This window comes from Oncorhynchus mykiss, chromosome 16 (genome assembly GCF_013265735.2).
Source record: "Oncorhynchus mykiss isolate Arlee chromosome 16, USDA_OmykA_1.1, whole genome shotgun sequence".
Classification (NCBI taxonomy): Eukaryota; Metazoa; Chordata; class Actinopteri; order Salmoniformes; family Salmonidae; genus Oncorhynchus; species Oncorhynchus mykiss.
In genome coordinates this window covers 63,416,124-63,429,527 of record NC_048580.1, presented here as the reverse complement: position 1 = coordinate 63,429,527, position 13,404 = coordinate 63,416,124, and the positions used below count along the sequence as shown (strand labels likewise).

Sequence of the window (13,404 nt, the reverse complement as noted above, 5' to 3'; positions counted from 1 at the left end):
ATAAAATTCCCAGGCTCGTTGATAACCATGGCCGAGCTCCTCTCCAGAGAGTGCGCTTGCGCAATGAGGTGATGGGAATTTCCAGCAGTAGGACGGACAAGGTAAGGCGTTGAATGTTAGTGGCGTCTATATGATAAAAAAAAGATTTTACAATAATAGAAACATGAATGTGCACAACTCACTTCTAACTCTACTCATAAGTGGAAATGGTTAAATTACAAGCTTCTCGTGCGATGGGAAGCGAGCTCACTAGCTTCGCATAGATGGGCGTTCTGTCCTGGGCCGGGCTCGGGCCCGGGCCCATGCCAGGCACAGACTGACACAGCTGCTAGCTAGTTACTGTGGCTAACGTACATTAGCATCACGGCTTGCCAGTTCTGTCTTGTTAACGCCACTTTTACTGCGTACTCAGCTGATCACTGTGGTTAACGTTGATGTGTGGCGTTATTGTTCAGTTCGATGTAGAAATGTGTTTTTAATGGTTGTGTTTAGCTGGTGGGAACAGCGCATGCTAGCATAGCTAGCTAACCCAGCTGGTTATGTATTTTCATATATTAGTTAGCTAGTAGTAGCTAGCTATCTTGCTACGCGGAATACTAGAACACCCCATGCGCAGTTGGTCCTTTGCGTCAATATCGTCAAATAGCCAGAGCTGCCACATATGGTGGTTATTGCATAGTTGGCTAACTTGTTCGAATGAGCTTATATTCGTTTCAGTCTAGTTTGTTAGCAAACCGTGCTCTCTAGCCAGCTAGCTCGAGAAGGTCCCAACTAGCTAGTCAACGTTACATGTCTAATCTTACAACGGGCAGTAATTTACTGATTCCATTTTCAACGAAAATATAACAATCGCTTGTACCTTTCGATTTAGAAATCGTTGCATGTCACTTTAGCTAGCGAATTTAAGCGAATCCCGAAGGGATTGCTGAATTGTCTATTTGCAGCACAATAGCTAGTCGAACGTAAGCTACATTGAAGCAAACCCGAATGTGAATGTCAATGATATTGCTGTGAAATGCAGATTTGAGACAAATGCATAAAAATTGCATTTTGGGTCAAGAACTAACGTTCGTCATAATTAATTAACCAGCATACCATGTACATGTAGCCATCCTGCATTTTTGAGCGTGTTAGTTTTGCGAGGTGGATGCGAATGCAGTTGCTGGCTAAATGGTTATGAAGTGTACTTGAGGGTAAAAATATCCTTGCTCCGAAACATCCTATACTGCACGTTCAGTGTCAGTAGCAGAGTGGGTGTGTGGCACTCGCAAGTCTAGGCTACATGTTCCCTTTCTCTCACACACAGGCAACTCAGATAATGATGCTCTTCAACCCATTTGTTTCAATGGGCAATTTTGCATGTTTGGAACATTTTGACCTGCTGCTTCTGAATCACCTGATGGTGTCAACATTGCATTCTCTTTGCAGGCTGGATGAGTCTAGAGAAAGAGGGGATGTGTCCCAAGCTCAGTACATCATCCTCATTGGCACAGTGAAGCATGTGGTGTGTTCATTATCCAACATCATATCCCTCTTTGTCGTTGCAGCTTGGAGTTGGTGCAGAAAAGGCCCAGCATCATAATTGTGGCCCTCTCTGCCCAGTGACCCTGAACTCACCTTTTGGTTAAATGACAGGGCAGAGGCTAGACCTCCGGATACTTCTCAGGGCCACCAAACCGTCAACCACCAGCACCCTCTGGCCTCATCTCATTCCCCACATTTTCCCTGGAGAGCCTACATGGACTGCCAGTTAAAAAAAATAACCAGAGATGCCCAAAAGCAGATGGTGGGCCTACAGGCAAGAGCCTAGCCATCCCAATCAGGAAGCAGTTCAATTCAACCCTACTGATCCCCTCTCATCTGAAGCATAGCGACGACTTCCTGATTGAGCTCGGAGGTGCGTTTCTCAACCCTCAGTGGGGTGCATTTGTGTGTCTGTCCCGAGATGTCAACAGAGAGGGGCTGCTGAAAGTGTCGTCCGGGGCATGAGAGAGGGAGCGAGGAAGGGGTGTCACGGCTGAAGCAGTCCACTGCTGCACCGCCAATGGATGCCAAACTGCAAGAGGACCTATTCCGGAGGTACGTGGTGTGCCTGGAGAGGCGGCTAGAGGACGGAGGGGGGAATGCGGGCCTTGGCGGAAGCACCTTGGAGGGTGGCAGCGAGGCTCTACTCTCCACGGCCACAGCCCTGCTGGGGGCCTACCAACCAGACCCGGGCCAGAGGTTCCGCATGGTGCGCTTCTATGAGGTGGTGGAGAACGCCATTCGATGCCTGAGAGGCTGCAGTCTGCAGGGCCTGGAGAGAGCCTTCCTCACCCTGGAGACTCTCTGTACCAACCTGCTGCTCTTCCCCTGGAAGAAAGAGTTCCGCTGCATCAAGGTACAGCACCCATCATCTAAAGCTACTGAACTGGATGTGTTCCTGTCATCAGGCTTTGTGCAGGTGGCAGGATTGTTGTAGTGTATTAATATGGTCCCAGAGGTTAAACATTGTATGCATTACAATTAATTTGCAGGAATGCTCCGTAACTCTGTCCTCCTTATCCCCACTTGTAGACCTTCACAGGCCCGTACGTCTACCTTCTCCAGTCTGCTGTGTGCGATGCTGATCTCCGCTCCCTCCTGCGTTCTATGGGCTACTCCCGCGACCATGAGCTCCAGTTCCACGTCCGGGACCACCCAGGTGGCCCAGCCCACCTCCGGCAGCTAGCCTTCGAGCTCTTCCTGGCCCAGGCCGAGTGTCGTCTCCTGGGGGAGGTGGTGGCTTTGGCCCGGGGTTCAGCCTCTGAGCTGGAAGCCCTGGAGCAACGGAGGGGCTGCCGGGATGACGCGGCCGGCTGTGCAGAGGTCCTCCGACGGCGAGATAGCCTTGGGGCCGACATGGCCAGGCTCTCAGTGCGACCGATGGACATACCTCACCCTCACCATCTAAGGAGAGGGGGAAGACCGTCCAAGTCGGTGGATGTTACGGATGGAGCTGGGAATTGGCACGCAGCCTCTAAGCCTGTTCTGAAAGCCTCTCTGAGCCTGAGGAAGGAGCCTCTGTTTGTGGATGCAGAGGAGGACATGAAGGATGAGATTATCAGGCCCAGCACCTCCACTTCCATGTTCTCTGTGACTGACCCACCTTCCTACAGCCCCGTGCCTGACTTCTTCCCTATTCAATCCCTGCCCTCGGTCGACGCTTACTCCTCCTACCACCTCTCCTCATTGGATGAAATTGATCTGTACACAGAGAGGGGTGGGCCTAGGGTTGGAGGTCGACAGACACCTTCCAGACCTCCATCCAGGGAGCCCCGGGATGCCAGGGATGGCTGGGCACTCAAAACCCACAGTGGACTCACCTCTCCGGGGGTGAAGTGTCAGGGTTGTGGCCTGGGCTGCTCCAGCCTGGCATCCTGCCCCAGGTGTGAAATGATCCTGTGCCAGGCCTGTCACGACATCGACCCCTCCCCATGCTGCGGCCTGCAGGACTACCCCAACCCCAAATCGCCCCGCCCCGTGGATGGTTACCTCCCCGTCAAGGAGAAGCTGTCAGTCTACTCCAACACCCACTCCCCACACCCCCACATACACCCTCACCCCCTCACTCCCCCTCACCCCCAGATGGTGGAGAAACCCCTCATGGCCACTAAGCTGTTTCCCTGCAAGTCGGTTGCCATGTCGTCGGCCATGGTAGCCAATAGCGACCGAGCAAGCCTGGGGGGGTCACGGTGCGGGTTCTGTAACAAGCCGGGTGCTTCGCACACCTGCGTGAACTGCTCCAAGGTGTCATGTGACATGTGCATGAGCCTGTACGCTAAAGATGTGTGCACGCGTAAAAAACCCCAGCATAGCTTTGTCCCCAACCACCAGCTCAACTTTAAGTCTGGAACCATATCACATCTGGTCTACCGATGAGCCAGGAACAACAGGGAGTGGACTCTCACTATTCAAACCTCTCTCGTTTCTATTTCCCTCTCTTACCTGTTCCTGTTTTCTCTTCCTCCTTATTACTTTCTCACCCTTCCCTTGAACTCTCTTCCCTTCTCTATCAGATGTATGGCTCTGGAATAAACACAGGACACATCATAGGGAGTCGTATCTCCTGCCTCTCTCTGCCTTGTAAAAGATCAGGCTTTTTTTTCAACTGCTTCCTCTTCTTCCTTACCCTGCTCTAGCTTAGTCATGTGATGTCGTAGCGCTTCCTAACCCCTCAAATCTAGTCCTCTCCAAGCGAAACGGGAGAAAAAAGCAAGAGTCATCCGGCTTGTAGAAAAACAAAACACAAATGCTGACTAAACTTCTCAGCCGAGGAGACTGCCCGGTAGATGTGTCATAGTCTTCTGGAATTGGATTATGTTCACTGAGGACCCTTTTTAAACTTGAAAAACCAAGGGGGGGGAAACAACAACCGTAAATGTACACTGGAATTCAATAGTATATATTTTCAATGGTTATTCATTCTGTAGATCAATGTAAGACTGTTGGGTGGGGATGCGTCTGGGGTGAATGTTTTGTGGGGATGCTTTAAAGGGATATTTTGAGAGACAATGGTCGGATGCCATAATAGTCTATTTAAAGAACAATGCCTTGTACATTTACCCTCAAATGTTTAAAGTGTATAGCTAAGGTTTACATGCTGCTCTTGAAATGTTTGACTCCTTACTGGTAGATAACCTATTCTTGTATCAGTTTCTCCAAATCTGTTCCTCTATCTGTCCATATTCACAACATACCTAACTCCTCAAGCTCAAAGTGCTACTTCACTGATAAGTCAGTTTCTATTGGAGATGGCTGTTTTGAAAGCCAGTTAACTGTAAAGCACTCTGGGAAATGAAGTCTTAAGCCAGTGACAGTCCCAGAACTATAACAAAACTTCACCCAATCACTCCAGCAGTGCAGGCATTGTCAAGGTATTTTCTGTACTGGCACTTAGACACTCAAGGTTGTTTCCTTTCCAGGACCATCTTAACCTTCAAATCCCAGGTGGAAAATCTCCAAACTGACTTAGATCTGCGTTTGGAGACGACTTCTTCCTACTCCCATTTAGACAGCATGTACAGTACCAGTCAAAAGTTTGAACATATATACTCCTTCCAGGGTTTTTCATTATTTTTACAATTTCCTGCATTGTAGAATACTAGTGAAGACAACCAGACTATAAAATAACACATGGAATCATGTAGTAACCAAAAAAGTGTTAAACATAAAAATATATTTGAGATTCTTCAAATAGCCACCCTTTGCTTTGATGACAGCTTTGCATACTCTTGACTTTCTCTCAACCAGTTTCACCTGGAATGCTTTTCCAGCAGTCTTGATGAAGTTCCCACATATGCTGAGCTCTTGTTGGCTGCTTTTCCTTCACTCTATTGTCCAAACCATCTCAATTGGGTTGAGGTCGGGTGATTGTGGAGGCCAGGTCATTTGATGCAGCACCATCACTCACTCTCCTTGGTCAAATAGCCCTTACACAGCCTGGAGGTGTGTTAGGTCATTGTCCTATTGTAAACAGGGGCAGCAGGTAGCCTAGTGGTTAAAGCGTTGGACTTGTAACCAAAACGTTGCAAAATAGAATCCCCTAGCTGACATGGTATCTGTCGTTCTGCCCCGGAACAAGGAAGTTAACCCACTGTTCCTAGGCGTCATTGAAAATAAGAGTTTGTTCTTACCTTTTATTTAACTAGGCAAGTCAGTTAAAAAAAACGATAGTCCCACTAAGCGCAAACCAGATGGCATGGCGTATTGCTTCAGAATGCTGTAGTAGCCATGCTGGTTAAGTGTGCCTTGAATTCTAAATAAAATCACTGACAGTGTCAGCAGCAAAGCACCATCACACCACCTCCATGATTCACGGTGGGAACTTCACATGCGGAGATCATCTGTTCACCTACTCTGCGTCTCACTAAGACATGGCGGTTGGAACCAAATCTTTTTGGACTCATCAGACCAAAGGACAGATTTCCACCGGTCTAATGTCCATTGCTAGTGTTTCTTGGCCCAACCAAGTCTCTTCTTATTATTGATGTCCTTTAGTAGTGGTTTCTTTGCAGCAATTTGACCATGAAGGCCTGATTCACACAGTCTCTGAACAGTTGATGTTGTCTGTTACTTAATCTGAAGCATTTATTTGGACTGGAATTTCTGGGGCTGGAAACTAATGAACGTAACCTCTGCAGCGTAGGTAACTGTGTCTTCCTTTCCTGTGGCGGGCCTCATGAGAGCCAGTTTCATCATAGCGCTTGATGGTTTTTGAGACTGCACTTGAAGAAACTTTCAAAGTTCATATTTTTCCGGATTGACTGACCTTCATGTCTTAAAGTAATGATGGACTGTCATTTCTCTTTGCTTATTTGAGCTGTTTTGCCATAATATGGACTTAGCCCTATTTGGTAAAAGACCATCTTCTGTATACCACCCATACCATGTCACAGCACAACTGATTGGCTCAAAAGCATTAAGAAGGAAAGAAATTCCACAAATAAACTTTTAACGAGGCACACCTGTTAATTGAAATGCATTCCAGGTGACTACCTCATGACGCTGGTTGAAGGATGTCAAGAGTGTGCGAAGGGTGGCTACTTATAATCTAAAATATATTTTGATTTGTTTAGCACTTTTTTTGGTTACTACATGATTCCATATGTGTTAAATAGTTTTGATGTCTTCACATTGTAAAAAATAAAAACCCTGGAAATATTAGGTGTGTCCAAACTTTTGACTGGTACTGTATGACCTGACACAGTTCAGTCTGTCTATCGCACATGGTCAAGAGAGAGCTGCAGCTCATACAGAACAGGTGTTATTTAAACTCCACTGAACATACTCTTGGGTGAAAGTCATGACATTTCACACTTGCAAGTTGAACATTCTGTTTGTGCTGAAATCCATGTATGGTGAGTGATGTCACAAGTGTTTCTGGAGTACACATGACTATCACATTGTCAAGCGGAAGCTTTAGCTCTCCCTCTGAGATTTCCGTTTAATAAAGAGGTGTGTTGATAAGGTTATAGATTTGAAAAGGACACAACACAGGACAAAAAGGGAAGGGTATTTCTGACTGATGAACCCAGCTGGCCATTGCTGCCTTAGGCTATATTATACTGTCAACAATACCTCCAGCTAGAGAAGAGGGGTGAGCATCTATTAACTATCTCTAGACCTAGGCACCAATCAATCAAATGTATTTATAAAGCCCTTTTTACATAAGCTGATGTCACAAACTGCTATACAGAAACCCAGCCTAAAACTCCAAACAGCAAGCAATGCAGATGTAGAAGCATGGTGGCTAGGAAAAACTCCCTAGAAAGGCAGGAACCTAGGGAGAAACATAGAGAGGAACCAGGCTCTGAGGGGTGGCCGGTCCTCTTCTGGCTGTGCCGGGTGGAGATTATAACAGTACATGGCCAAGATGTTCAAACGTTCATAGATTACCAGCAGGGTCAAATAATAAAATTCACAGTGGTTGTAAGAGAGTGCAACAGATCAGCACCTAGCCTGCTCTCAGATGGGTATGTGCTTTAGTGAAGTCCAGTGAATTTCATTGTCATGCCATACACACAACAATGCTCAGAGAAGTTGGCTAAAGGACATTGAGCACTAGGAACAAGTTACTAGGCAGTTATTGTAGCTGTGAAAGGGTCTGGATACGTAGGCTATTTTGGATATAACTCAACCATCTCTGAATGGAATGTGCTGTTAAGAATGTGCCATAAGTGCATAGTTGGTAGGGACCAGTGAGTGATTTGTAATTGAGCAGCATATTAGGTCTGTCATTCACCTCTAATATCCCCTCATTTTAGAACAAGTCATCAAATAAGTAAGCAATATGGTTGATGTAAGAAATTCCATCATATTGCTCACCTCTTCAAGATTCAATTCAACAGATCCCCAATATAGTCTGTTTTAATAAGGCCAACATAAATCTCAAATTCAGCCTTCAAAAACTTAAAATACATCCTTTCATCATTGGCATAATTGCTGAAGTGACTTGGTGAAATCTATGTAGAGGAATGCTTATTTTTCCCAATTGCATTAGATTTGTTTTTACCTCAAGGGAGGATGCATCTTTTTTTTTTTTTTTTACTGCTGATAGGTTTAAATGTCTTTCCGAGTGGCCTTAGTGCAATTCACCTTTGACCTCTTTCTCCATCTAGTGATGTTTCCTAAAGGGCCAAAGAGAGAATGGGTATCTCCCAATACTAATTTGTGGTCTCCTTTCCAAGAGCTCTCACCAGGGCCACAAAGCGTCTTAGTAGGAGTGCTGATCTAGACTCACTTTAGCTTTTTTAATCAAAGTGAGTAATATTTTAGAGACAAATGCTGGATTAGCAGTCCAACTCAGAGACCCTTTGTGGCTGCGGGCCCCAGGCTCTGAGAGGGCAAGGTGAATTGATCTCCATTTGGCTCTCACCTCCCAATGTGTGTTTGTCGTACAGACACAGATTATCACAAATTTACAATGCCTGGAAACTTGTTAAACATCTCAGGAACCAATATGAGATAATTAAAATCTCTAAAGAATCTGTAGTGAATATGCATAACAGAAACATCCGTTGTCCTCACAGACCCAAAGGAACACAGACACGAGGCTGTTAAATTGATTGGACATAACCTACTCTATATTTTGGCAAGAGGAAACATTGCTCTATGGTGCAAAACTGATTAAAATGGGAAATGGAAAAACTAACAGTAAGACCATGTGGAGATTTAACTGAGCAGCATTGATGTGTCATTTGACAGGGCTGAACTTAAAGAATACATATTTGGATCATCTGTCCTTTTACATCTTGATTACATACTGCAGCTTGTTTCTAGTCTTAGTCATGGAATGCACTGATGAGTTATTTCAGCATATTTGGTCATCCCAAATGACACCTCTATTTCCTACAGAGTAGACAACTTTCTAGTTCCGGTCAAAAGTAGGGCACTTTTTAGGGAATAGAGTGCCATTTGATAGGCCACCATTTTTATTTATTTTTCCACAAACTTCCTATGTGAAATCAATCATCCCTTGTCCCTCTTCTCACTCTGGTAATCTCACCAGTATGAAAAGTGGTGGTGTTGTCTATATAGCACTCCCCCTCATTCACCACATCAACTCTGTTCCATCGAGTCCATTCCAGACATTACAATGAGCCTTTCCTCCTATATCCCCTCCCACCAGTCTCCTGAACCCCACTATCATTACAGGGGAGAGGGGAAGGGAAAATGTTCCAAATTGTTAGTTGATGAAATTATATATAAATCTCTCTCTAATATATATATATATATATATATATATATATATATATATATATATATATATATATATATATATATATAAAAACGTCAATGAATAAATGCGATTTTATAAAATAATTTCAAGAATAAATGAAAAACACCTGTGTTTTGTCCTTTTTGTTCATAGTGCCCTGCAAAGTAACATCTCACAGCCAAGAGAGATCGCAGGAATATTAAAACACCAGCTTTCATAGCAAAACGTTTTCCACCTGTTTCCACTAATGAATACACCCCTGTTGGTAACATTCCTACCTGGATTGGGTCATACCAACTCACTTAGCCAGAGAAGTGACATTGACTGTGTTCGAGTGCATCAAAACGACTGCAGGCGACAGCCGACTGACTGATCTACAAATGCCAACTGACTGATTTACCAAAACTTTACGGACATTATGTTTAAAACATTGAGCTGTCGATTTCTGAAAAGAGTAGGCCTAATATAAACAATACTTTTAATGACTGCAAAATGCAGAATAATTAGCGGACTTTGTAAACTAATTGTTGTATAGTCTCATCAACGAAATGCTTGTCTGAGAGGAAATAGATGCTAAGCTACAGGACTGTTTTGATAGCACAGACTGGAATATGTTCCGGGATTCCTCCGATGGCATTGACTACAATCAGTCATTGGCTTCATCAATAAGTGCATTGATGACGTCGTCCCCAAAGTGACCGTATGCACATATCCCAAACAGAAGCCATGGATTACAGGCAACATCCGCACTGAGCTACAGGCAAGAGCTGCCGCTTTCAAGGAACAGGACTCTAACCCGGAAGCTTATAAGAAATCCCGCTATGCCCTTCGAGAACCATCAAACAGGCAAAGCATCGATACAGGACTAAGATCGAATTGTACTACACCGGTTCTGACGCTCGTTGGATGTGGCAGGGCTTGCAAACCATTACAAATGGCAAAGGGTAGCACAGCCGAGAGCTGCCAAGTGACATGAGCCTACAAGATGAGCTAAACTACTTCTATGCTTGCTTTGAGGCAAATGGCACTGAAACATGCATGAGAGCACCAGCTGTTCTGGAAGACTGATCACGCTCTCCACAGCCTATGTGAGTAAGACCTTTAAACAGGTCAACATTCACAAGGCCGCAGGGCCAGACGTACTAACAAGACGTGTACTGCTAGCAAGCGCTGACCAACTGGAAAGTGTCTTCACTGACATTTTCAACCTCTCCCTGTCTGAGTCTGTAATACCAACATGTTTTAAGCAGACCACCATAGTGCCTGTGCCCAAAAACTCTAAGGTAACCTGCCTAAATGACTACTGACCCGTAGCACTCACGTCTGTAGCCCTGAAATGCTTTGAAAGGCGGGTCATGGATCACATCAACACCATTATCCCAGAAACCCTAGACCTACTCCACTTGCATACCGCCCCAACAGATCCACAGATGATGCAATCTCTATTGCTCTCCACTCTGCCCTTTCCCACCTGGACAAAAGGAATACCTATGTGAGAATGCTATTCATTGACTACAGCTCAGCATTCAACACCACAGTGCCCTCAAAGCTAAGCTAAGGACCCTGGGACTAAACACCTCCCTCTGCAACTGGATCCTGGACTTCCTGATAGGCTGGCCACGCTGATCCTCAACACAGGGGCCCCTCAGGGTTGTGTGCTCAGCCCCCTCCTGTACTCCCTGTTCATTCATGACTGCACGGCCAGGCATGACTCCAACACCATCATTAAGTTTGCAGATGACACAACATTGGTAGGCCTGATCACCGACAACAAAGAGACAGTCTATAGGGAGAAGGTCATAGACCTCACCGTGTGGTGTGAGGACAACAACCTCTACCTCAACATGATCAAGACAAAGGAGATGATTGTGGACTACAGGAAAAGAGGACCAAGCATGCCCCCATTCTCATACACACTTGCGTAGTTTGAGTGGGTCAAGGATGCACGGATGATGGCTGTTCCCCTCTCCAGCTGTCAGATGTCCCGAGAATTTGTGACAAGGAATTCTGAAAATGTGAGCACATCCAAGTTACGATTTTAGAAATCGTGTAGTATATGCACAGCATTAGTGGCAGGTGGATGAGCTATATCCACCGTTGTAGTCAGTTTTAATGTATGTGGTCATAGTATGGAGGTTGAGTTGAGGGTGACTGACAAACGGATTCGGTTCAGTCAGTTCAGTCAACTGTCCTAAGGAGCCCTCCCCAGCTAGCTAATGTATGCTTGTGGATAGAAACTTCAGTGAGAATTTGAACCTGCTGATGTTGGGACAGTTGGGAGTGTTTAGAATTATTCTGTTTTTATCGGACTACAAAATCAACAAATTAGCTTTATTTGGCTGTCACCCTGGCCTGATATTAGCTACACTGTCTAAAGTTAGCTACTTCCCTCAAAATGTCTGCAGGACAGCAGTGCGCCGGGCAAGCAGAACTTTTGTACTCCAAGCCAGCTACACAACCTCAAACTCTCCTCATTTAGCAGCAGTAGTAGGCTGTATCACTGTGACATCCAGATGGTTACTACCAATACTAAAAGTAATGTATTGTGTAGGCTGCTATTCTACTCTAAATACAATCGAGTATGTAACAAATTGGTCAAGCTACTGCCAGTGATGTGATACATCTGCATACAGCTGCCTGGTGAAGCAACTGCTGCCCAGTGGGAAGCAACAATTGGAGCACCTCGATACAACACTGTTGCATTGGTCATCACACTGGCATGCCATTACGTTAACTAATTGGCTTATCACTTTGACTTCCAGATGGTGACCAATGCTGCAATTTATTTATCCCTCGCCCATCGAAATAGTGAAGCGCTGGAAAAAGGCAGACTCAATGCTGCAGGATTGTTTTGAGAATACTGATTGGAATATGTTCAAAGATTCATCCACCCAGGACTCAGCCATCAACATTAAGGAATCAACATCGTCAGTCACAGGCTTCATTAAGAAATATGTTGATGACGTTGTACCCACAATAACAATCCAGACATACCCCAACCAAAAACCCTTGAGGAATGGTGATATCCATACAATGCTTAGAGCCCATGCTGCAGCATTCAATATCAGCAGAACAAACCCTGATGACTCTGACGAGTGCGACACATACAAGGCAAGCAGGTACGATCTCCACAAATCCATTAGGGACGCAATAAGACAATACAGACTCAAACTTGAATTGATGTACGACAACTCAGACTTGCATTGCATGTTGCAAGGACTACAAACTATCATAGACTACAGAGGAAAATCCAGCTGTGACTACAAAGGAAAATCCAGCTGCGTGTCTTCGTGTCAGACAATACCCAGCCATCCAGGAAGAATCTCGCTTCTCTGAGCGACCAGGTGCTTTCGCTCTCAGAGGCTGACGTGAGGAAAACTCTCAAAAGAATGAATACTCACGAAACCGCTAGCATAGCTGGCATCCTTGGCCACATCCTTAGAATGTGTGCTGACCAGCTTGTGAGCATCTTCTCAGAATTCATGGCTCTTTCTATTAAGGCAAGTCGTCCATGTCCTGATGCAACAAGTATACCCAAACCATCACACTACCACCACCATGCTTGACCGTTGGTATAAGGTTCTTACTGTGGAATGCAGTGTTTGGTTTTCGCCGGGAATAATGGGACCCATGTTGTCCAAAATGTTATACTTTTGACTCATCTGTCCATAGAACATTCTTTCAAGAGTTTTGATGATCATGCAGGTGCTTCCAGGTGCTTTTTGGCAAACTTAGGTCAACTTTTTGGACGAGATGGGTCCCAGTATGTCTGGCCAAAACCAAACCTGCATTCCCCAGTAAGAACCTCATACCAATGGTCAACCATGGTGGTAGTAGTATGATAGTTTGGGGATGCTTTGCTGCCTCAGGTCCTGGACGACTTGACCTGGACGAATAGAAGGAACCATGAATTCTGCTCTGTATCAGAATTCTACAGGAGAATGTCAGGCCATCCTTCTGTGAGCTGAAGCTGAAGTGCAGCAGGGTCATGAAGCAAGACAATGATCCAAAACAGACAATCAAGTCTACATGAAAAAGGTTCAAAAGCAACACATTTAACATTTTGGATTGGACTAGTCAAAGCCCTGACCTAATCCCAATTGAGATGTTGTGGCAGGACTTGAAACGAGAAGTTGATGCTGAAAACCCACAAATGTCGCTGAGTT

The 13,404-nt window shown here is 45.2% G+C and overlaps 1 protein-coding gene across 2 annotated transcripts; it reads left to right on the top strand.

Annotated features, from left to right (window-relative positions):
* On the top strand, positions 1-4,617 carry LOC110492520 (spermatogenesis-associated protein 2). Of its 2 annotated transcripts, none has more exons than XM_021566908.2 (3): positions 1-101; positions 1,548-2,380; positions 2,557-4,617. In XM_021566908.2, the coding sequence occupies exons 2-3, from the start codon at positions 2,045-2,047 to the stop codon at positions 3,898-3,900; spliced, it is 1,680 nt and encodes a 559-aa protein (XP_021422583.1). In that variant the 5' UTR covers positions 1-101; positions 1,548-2,044; the 3' UTR covers positions 3,901-4,617. The 2 variants fall into 2 exon arrangements, with proteins under 2 accessions (XP_021422583.1, XP_021422584.1); XM_021566909.2 differs by having other exon boundaries at positions 49-101; positions 1,429-2,380.
* The last annotated feature ends 8,787 nt before the right edge of the window (positions 4,618-13,404 follow it).

What these genes read in the sequence shown, in the direction of transcription:
- LOC110492520 (XM_021566908.2), top strand. Translation starts at nt 2,045, where the DNA reads ATGGATGCCAAACTGCAAGAGGACCTATTCCGGAGGTACGTGGTGTGC. An exon ending in AAGAGTTCCGCTGCATCAAG is followed by an intron (nt 2,381 to 2,556) that starts GTACAGCACCCA and finishes CCCCACTTGTAG; the next exon opens with ACCTTCACAGGCCCGTACGT.